Genomic DNA, 9639 nt, shown 5'->3' on the forward strand with positions numbered 1-9639 from the left:
ATTCTGTTTTTACGCAATCCTGGAGCAAGTGTTTGGATATCATCTGCGTAGTCCTCAGTGAAGCACTGTGGCCTATTCAGGGAAATGCAGCGTAATAGTAAAATAATACCAATGACAGTGTGTATATGTTTAGCTCCTTATAATAGAAAAGCAAAAAGTGTCTCTCACTAACATTAAAAAAGTAAAGTTTAAAAAATAAAAAAACGAATAATCTCACAATGTCAATCACATCCAAAAGAAAACTGTGAACACAGGGACACATTGAAAACACATCTGAAAGGAAAGCTTTTCCAAAGCCAACAGATAATTTTGTGATAACATGATCTGAGTGCAGAAATTAAAACAGAAAATGGTAAATTCAAAAATGGCAAAAGAATTATAAAATAATGCTGCCTATAATCTCTCAAAAGCCAGACTTTAAAAAGGATATTTCAGCTTTTGCCCTTTCAAATGCAGCACACTGACTGACAAGATCATTCAGGTTTTAGTGTGAATTGTTAGAAAACTCAATGGCTATTTAGTTTTCTAACAATGCACAGTAACACTCCGCATTTCTTAAAACTTACTAGAGTCGGTAGGCTTTTTTGTCATCACCTGCATTGGCTTCCAGGGAAAAATTTTAGCTAAAACCCAAGAGCTGTGACCTCAATATGCATGTAAATTTCATTTCAGTATTCAAACGCGCCTGGAATACAAAAGCGGAACATTCACAACCAATCTCAACCGAAGCAGGAACACAGGCCCTCTGGAGATGAAAACGCACACTTCTGCACATAACGTTGCACCACGAGCACTACGGAAAGCTCAAAGCAGTCATTACATCATAACGAGAAAACTATTTATAAAGCCTTTTCCAAATAAACAAACAAGGCAACAATGAGAGCAAACCAACGACAGACGAAAGGAACGGTGAATAATAAAAATATCACAGGGATATAAAATGCGAAAAAGCAGTTAAAATCTTAAAACGGTACAGTATATTAATCATGTGGTGCATGAACAAGTGTGTAGAAGTGCATTTGTTTCTGTCTCGAATTGTCCTATTAAATGCTAATTTTGTCATTATAACTAGGTCTTTTTTTCCAAATTCCACTGGTGAACATTGCCAATGGACCAATGGTCAGTTATATCAAAAAAAAAAAACGATGGTCTTGTATTGGTGAGGCTCTTGTTTAGAGGAGGTGATTACAAGCTGACTCAGCCACTGACCTGTAACAGGTCCACTCCTGAAGGGCTGCAGTGTGCGCGGGTACTTCTGCTTTCCCTGTCAATCAGCAAGCAATTAGGGCCTTGGGAACAAGGTGTGTGGATTCTTTAGATTAGAAAATCAACAATTACACCCATCGGTGGTGCTGAAACACTGAACACCAACAGACGCTGAGACGCCTCCAAGATTGCGGCCTGACACTTGTGACCTGTGATGTCACTCCCATGACAACATCGATTGGTCTTGTTACTGGATAATCCCCCCCATAGAAGGAGTTAGTTTTGTTCCCCCAGACTTACCCAGGATGCTTATAGTGCGGGTGATGCTGTTTGTTTCCATGGCAGCAGTGTCAGAACTCCAGTAAAGCAAACGCTAGTCTCTTTTGTGTCGGGTTTCTGGCCTCCAAACACCCTAAAGATAAAGTATTGCAAAAAAGGCAGTGCGTTTGGTTGGCTTGTCGCAAGGCCAAAGAGGGAAAACAGCAAGCCGCGTTTTATCTGACCAAAAATAAATAATTTAGATGAAGGCACAGTTCAAGCTTTCTGGTTCCATACCACCACACCCAAAAAAAAAAAAATTTGAGACATCCATCTAAATGCGTGGGTATAAAGCCGGCCATTTGCATTCAGTTGTGTGCAAGTGACCCAGTGCTTGTGGTTAATTACACTGCAATGCATCCAGACTCCACCAGATGGTGCCATTTCCCCGGAACATGAGCACCACGCAGCGCGTTTCCCCTCACCACACCTCTCGTGAGGCTACAATACCGCGTGAATTGCAGTCGCTTTGGCAAACAGGATCTGCCAAAGGACTGAACTGACGTCTCTGTACATATTACTCATCACAATATTTTAGATTTGCTGCAAACATGGAGACGGAAGGACACATGGGGTTTAATGTCACACAGCACAGTCATCTCCTGTTTTTCAAAACACGGACCTGAATTTTTAAATCCACGATTGCCTCGACTGCTACAGCACCTGTTAACATGGAGAATGGGTGGCACTCGCAGAAAACATTTTTTCCGAAAGTTTTTCTTTTTGCCTAAAGAAAAACCTTGAATATAGTTATGTAAAAAAAAAAAAAAAAATTAAAAGAAAATGTTTCAAATAAAGGGCAAAATTAAACAATGCATGTAGACCACAATCAGCCCGAAATCCATTATTCATTGACATTATAAAGGGCATTTAAATAACTGCCTCAGTGTGCGTAGCCTTGCCGCACAAGCAGAACAGCTTTGTAACCACATTTAAAAGAATACGGTTATGCAATTTTATATGGAAACCTTTCTGACCTTATTATGAAATGGCACCCAGATATTATTAGATATGACGAACATGCAGTTCTCTACCCCAGTCTAAATGACAAAGTACCTACTGAAGTACTTTCACAATTAAGTAAATTAATTACTTCAGAATTCCTCCTGTCTAGATGATAATTCTTATGGTTTTTTTAGTAGTAGTGAATTTATTGCTGTTTTACCAAAACCTGTGGTAACACACACACACACACTCACAAAGATTGAAACAGAAGTTGTGCAAATGCAGCTTCAGACTCCTCACCATGAGCAGATGAAGTGCTGGGGTAGTTTTCTATGTCAGTTGCAGTGATGCAGAAGAATGGGTGTGTGTGTTGGGGGGTGGGGGGGTGGGGGGTGGTGCTGCTTTTTGGGGTCAGGATCCCCCCTGGGATCACCATCAACCTCCAAATTCATGGCGGCGAGAGAGACAGAGAGAGAGAAAAAAAGAGAGAGATAGAGAGAGACAGAGACAGAGAGATAGAGAGTGTGTGAGTGAGTGAGTAAGAGAGAGAGAGTGAGGGAGAAAGGGAGAGAGAGTGAGTGAGTGAGGGAGGGAGGAAGAGAGAGAGAGAGAGAGAGAGAGCAACATGGATGGAAATAATATATTGGTGAAAAAGGATAGCTGGGTATAAGCTGGCTTTTTTGTTTACAGAGTAAGGCGTTATTGATATCTCAAATCTACCCTGTCAATTCAAATTTGGCAGTGCTATTGTATTTTTGTTGTATTTTGAACAAAGATAAATGACGTGCATCTATTTCTCTGGTTACTTGAACCAGGGTAATAATTACCATATAATTCTGAGAAGCTGAAGATCATTGATTGATCCACAGAATTTCTTCCGAGAAATTCTGACTTGTCAGTCATGCAGCCCTGTTGCTTGTTCAGTTGGGTTTTTATAAATCTGCTATAGCACTGAATAAAAAAAAAACGAAATAAAAAAAAAACCTGACCAGTATAAATCATTAAATACCTTGACAGCTAAAACCGGCCAATTGGAAGCTACCCAACAGCTGAATCATCTAATGAATAGAACCACAGAATAAATATGATGCATGAGGTCACACTAATAAGCTCCATACAGTCTGCACTTTAGCAAGAAACAATAGATTTAAAAATAGCGCGTGCTGGCAGTTTAACATAAAAATGAATGCCGCAGTGTAAACACATAAGCCTGCCATACCTGTTGCTGACTTGAACCAGGAAAAATCCAAACAGGAACAAACATTTTCCAAATTAAAAGTACAGCTGAGGTCTTTTATGAAGGCTCCAGGTGTTGCTAATGTTGAGTGAACCGACCATACAACTTTCATTCTATTTAACTAAAACCTGCACATAATTCAAGAAATGCCAATAAACATTTTTATCAGTAAACATGTATTGTGTGTACTATTTACTGAGGAAAAATGGCTTTGAATTTACAACAGACTGTGCAGGACAATCCACCTGACACGCCCCTTTTTCTGGTCAGGAAAAATGACGGACAGACAGGCCTAATTTCCGTTACTGACCACTGGGGGGCCCCATCGCGGAGATGAGAGATGAGTAAGACCTCTCATTTGGAGAGCCACTGGATAAAGAGAGTCATTAAGGAAAAACAAAAAGGCAAACATGAGTCCCATTGCAACAATATTTACAATAATCCATTGCATCCAAAATATGGCATATGTTCTTTCTTGGTCAACACACATAGATTGGCTATACTACTGGTAAATCAATACTGGAAAAAAACATTATCCAAAATCAGAGAAGTACTTAAATAAATTTTAAAAATTATTTTAAACTAAATAAACTAAGTTTTTATAAATAAAAAAATACAGGAACAAGACATTTTGGAAGGTTTTTTTTATTATTATTTTCCATATTTACTTTTTTTATTCAACCAAACAGTAATAGTAAACAAGCCTGAGGTTTTAGGCAAAAGTGTGGTTTTTTAACGGAAGCTGAACATCGCTAAACAACTAGGCCTGTAGGACAGCAAGAGACCAGGAGACCCCGGCCCCAAACCGGGGGGATACGCCTTATTTACAGCACCCTTTCAATCTGCTGTCTGACGAATGCTTAAAACCATGCAAACCCATTCCGAGCTGTGGAGGAAAAAAAAAAAAAAAAAAAGCATCTTTCACCCCCTAACTGTGCATTTATACTTTAACGTTAAGGTTTAAAAATAACCATACTAATAACAATTGAGCTAACTGCTCGCTGGGCTCGAGGCACCCATTCCATTTCACTTCAGGAAATAAATTGAAATTCGATCCGTGAAACTGAAGAAAGAAAGAAAAAAAAAATGCCCACAACGTTCTGTGAGGAGGTTATCAATTAATGAACCGAGTTTCAATTCAATTTCCAGAATCGACTGATTTGAAATGGAACCGGCTCTCGAACCCACCGCTCACCAATCTTCTTGAGGGGTTCTAGCTGAGCTCTATTTCAGAACTAACTGACCTAAGGGTAAATATGCAGAACACCGTACAATAACACCCAGTAAACGTTCATGTTCTTTCACCAAACAGTCAGAGGTCTGAAAGGTTGTGACTTGTGACTTGGGGGATGACCAAATCCATGCAAATCACTGTTAAATCATATGCTTTGTCCTTGCATGTTAACCTCACACACACACAAAATAACAATAATTCATAAATCTTTATCATATCCATCAGTACACCCTACTAAATTGCTTAATTAAATTTTTCTAAACACAAACTCTTTGGGGTAGAATACCAGGATCATAAAACTGTACTGCAAAAGGGATTTATTGAGTGTGTTTTTAGGGGAGAAACTTTCAAGAGATGAAGTATATTATTAATTCTTCCAAGGAAAAATTTCTGAATGAAAGGGGGCATGATATATGTCTTACTTCGTGATTAAAATTCTTTGCACTTAGTTACATTCACTGGTGTAAAACATAAATAAATAAATAAATAAATAAATAAATAAATAAATAAATAAATAAAAACTGGTTTGAAATGAATCTTATATAAGCTGTAGAAATCGTTTGCAATTTGTTAAATTTGCAGTGCAATGCAAAATGTGTATTATATTGATTTTTGCAAAACTGGAAAAGCTAGTCAAAAAACCCCAAGCAAATATTAATATTGTGCTTTTTTTTCTTGTTCTCAATACTGTCAATACTGTGACATCATACAGTATACAGGGGAAAAGGCCATTCGTCACAGCACCGGGCGTTCTTAAACAAACACGTCAGCAAATCCAGCGTCTCTTTTCGAGGGGAACAGTCGAAGGAGGACCGGACCAGGCAGGCATGCGCGTCTCCTGACCTTCTAATGGCACCACTGACCCGAGGGCCATCGCCGGCCAAAAAAGCCTCAACAAGGAACCTATATATATAAAAACAAATACAGCAACTGTGGGAGGAGGGGGGGAAGGCAATAATAGGTAACATCGTGTGCATTTGGGTAAAAAAAAAAAAAAATTATTCAGTAATACAGTACATTCTGATTCTGGCTAAGCTGTTCAATTTACCTAATCATTTCCGTGGGACGGATTTTGGGATGTTTCAAATGTTTCTTCTTGGATAGTCAGATGCTTTGGAGTTTTGTCTGAGTTTACCCCACACTTATGGGACATATATGCTTTTTCTTTATATAGTCATCACTGTAGCCATTAAAAGCAAAATCATTTCTTTTTGGAAAAACCACGGTCATTGTGGGCTAAACCTTTTTTTGTTTATCAGGCACAGTTGTGCCATTTCCTGACAAAGCAATTTATTGTTTACCGACTGCAGCTGTGCTATTTCTGGGCCAAATCATTTACAGTTTATCAACTACAGTTGTGCTATTCTTGGGCCAAATCATTTACTGTCCATCAACCCCAGTTGTGCTATTCCTGGGCCAAATCATTTTCTGTTTATCAACAGTAGTGATCCTATTTCTGGGCCAATCATTTACTGTTAATCAACCACAGTTGTGCTAATTCCAGGCCAATCATATACTGTTTATCAGCACCAGGTGTGCATACTCTGGGTAGTATCACTGTAAGCCAAATCCCTGTACAAAAGAGACAATGGCTAATCAGATAATGCTCTTTTTCTGCTATTCTGTAAAGCGTCTTTGTGATGGTTTTCTATTTAAAAAAAAGTGTTATACAAATAAAATTGATTTGATTTAACTGGGGGGCTAACATTTCCAGGGGTTCCCTTTGCCTTACCTGTGCCCAGACAGGTAACCTTTTGGACTTTTTTTGGGATCTGTCACCTGGTTGGCAAGATCACACAGTCTGTACTCAATTTGGGCTCAGCTTATGTACACATATGTGGAAAAACGTGTGAGACACACAAACGTGATTCACACCGCTGTTATTCCCCATCAGTGATACCCTCTGCCAGCTGATTGGACCAAAAAAACAAACAAAAAAAAAACTGTAAATCAACAAGAAAATAACAAGGTATTTTTTGTGCATTTTGTTTTTTAAAAGAAAGTTCCTACTACAAATATTTTTACCCAAGTTACAATTGCCAATTACATTGCTTACAGTTTGCTACCAGACAACACCCTTTGAGTCACAAATAAATTCAAGAAAGCTCACGAAAAATTAAACAATATATTTTTCACATTTCTTCTACCAGATCGAAAATATTCACTACAGTCTTTCGGGACATTCAGTCAAGAGATCTCTAAGGTCAAACAACTCACCACATGGCTCTAAGGCTTTAAGTTGTAGGAAAGTATATGAAAGTACGAATACTAAAGTTTATTAAAGTACAGATATTTAAAGTATATTAAAGTAGGTAAACATTTTCCAACCCGGGCCAACAGCTCCTCAAGAGAACAGGTATGTAGGCTTTTTGGAAAATATCCTTCTAACATTTCTCCACCAGTCCTTGGAACAGCAGCCATTTTAGGCCGAAAGCGGAGGCGACAGGACTGATTCACAGAAGAGCATAACCATGTAGCTTCTCTCGTTAGTAACAATACCTATTCTTTTTTCCTCGGTTTCACTCCTCACAATGCCGTCTGGAAAGGTATTATTATACAGTACGTGACCAACCAGAGGAAATTCTGAATTTCAACATAGAAGGCCTGGGGGGTGGGGGTGGGTGTGTGTGTGTGTGGGGGGGGGTTAGGTGGAATAAATGAGTGAGACTCTAAAATGGCAGCACAGCCAAGGTTGAGTAAACCTCCTCAGGCTGTCTTAATGGATGGATTTTCTCCCCCTTCCGCCACCCCCCAGGGAGAAATTTAGTGAGTCATTTCATATTAACTATGAACACACATTAGGATTCCCTCACTCTTTCTATGGGCCACTTCGCACCTGCTTTATAAAGGAAGAATAAACCGAATTGACCTTAAATAATTTCCGGTGGCTGTTTGGGGAGGAAATAAGCTGATGTGTTCTGCATTAGTAACGAACGTCCTCGGGGATGCAGTATATTCTGATCTAAAACATGTTCAGCATCTTGTCCAGAATATATATATATATATATATATATATATATACGGCTGGCTGGGTTGCCTCTTCTGCAGAATTTGAAGGGACGGTTGCCAAGTTGGCAGCTGATCCCCCTCATAAGTCAAACGTGGCGCAGGAGAGAGAGAGAAAGAGAGAGAGAGAGAGACATAAATACTCTGTGGAAAACTGGGGCCCCCCACGTCCCTGATGCAGCACAAACCGGAATCACGAGCAAAGCACCACATAAGCAAAAGCATCAGGGAGAACATCGGGCCTGAATCGAAAAAAAAAACACCGTAACCACGGTGTGTTTATGCACAACGCTGTCAAGAAGACATGATAATATGCGCTAGCACATTTGTTTCTGTTGGTTTTTTTTTGTTTTGTTTTTTTTTCTCCAAAACGAAAAAACTATTTTAAATTTTCTCATTTGAATTGCGCCGGGTGTGCAGAGTGAATTCGGCGAAGAGAAAGGCTCCGGGCCCATATGTTCTTCAGCTACTAAATGACGCTCTTCATGTGAATCAGCTGACCCTGTGCTAGCTTTACATCTGTTCCTATTTTTTTTTACACGCACACACACCAAGGGATCCATCTGCAAAATGTACACCGTGGGCTTCACAAAGGAAAAAATAAGGAAAAGCAAACTTGTCCTGCATAAACAACATATACCTCTGTATATGTAATATTACCTGCTGTAATATTAAACATCATATATCATATATATATATATATTTTATCTATAAATAGGTTATGTAATAATATAATAATTAAGCGGTAATAAATTGAAAAAGGAAACAAGGACAATCAGTGAGAGGACTGGCGTTCCTCTGTCAGTCGCTGTTGCCGGGGGCGACGCTTTAAAAGACCAGGCAAGGCCTCTTATCTTTCTCTAGTACCCATTGGGGCTCCAGATTGGTAAAGGGTGGTTGGTGGTGTTGGGGGTGGGGTTGGGGGGGAGGTGTGAGGAGGTGGGGGGGGGGGGGCTTTCTCCCTAGGACGGGGTGGGGCGGGGCCAGGGTGGGGTGGGGGGGTGGGGGGGCAGCTCCTCAGAGGATGGTGCAGAAGAGCTTTTTCTCCCGGAAGGGGTTCTCAGACGCGGGCACGGGCACGATGAGGGGGTCCTCCCGTATGTGGGCGTCGCAGTACGCCATCAGGTCGGCCGCCGCCTTCGACACCTGGCAACCAGAGCCACACAAAAAAAAACACACAAACAAAAATATTATCGGTTATTGGTTTATTCCTAATTTGCTTCTCTAATAATTTTGTTGTGGTTGTAATTTTGTTGTGGTTGTAATTTTGTTGTGGTTGTAATTTTGTTGTGGTTGTAATTTTGTTGTGGTTGTAATTTTGTTGTGGTTGTAATTGTGTTGTGGTTTGTTGTGTTGTATTGCAGTGACTGGAAAGCACTTTGGCGCAACTCCTGTTGTTTTTAAATGTGCTATACAAATAAAAGTGACTTGACTTGAAAGTGACTTGACTCCCCTTTCCCCTTTTTTTGTGGTGGAGGGGCAGAAGGGTAGCCCCAGTCCCACTCTGCAGCCTCCTCCGGTTCTCTGTATATTTTGGAGGGGGTCTGTGTCGGCACAGGCATTCTCCTGCCACCAGTCGGCGTGCATTTTCACCCTGCACTGCACCCATACCACATGCACTTTCTCAGCCCATTCATACAGCTGAATATTTTCGCTGAAACAACTGGACAGTTTTACTGAAACAATTCTGGTT

At 40.0% G+C, this 9639-nt stretch overlaps 1 protein-coding gene across 1 annotated transcript in view; it reads right to left on the reverse strand.

Moving 5' to 3' along the window:
- Positions 1-5269: 5269 nt before the first annotated feature.
- LOC135244712 (guanine nucleotide-binding protein G(I)/G(S)/G(O) subunit gamma-4) overlaps positions 5270-9639 on the reverse strand; it is a 17030-nt gene continuing 12660 nt past the window's right edge. The window contains exon 3 of the mRNA XM_064317222.1: positions 5270-9092. Coding sequence (XP_064173292.1) covers positions 8964-9092 — 129 coding nt within the window. The 3' untranslated portion in view covers positions 5270-8963. The remainder of the gene's footprint in view (positions 9093-9639) is intronic.

This window comes from Anguilla rostrata, chromosome 2 (genome assembly GCF_018555375.3).
Source record: "Anguilla rostrata isolate EN2019 chromosome 2, ASM1855537v3, whole genome shotgun sequence".
Lineage (NCBI taxonomy): Eukaryota > Metazoa > Chordata > Actinopteri > Anguilliformes > Anguillidae > Anguilla > Anguilla rostrata.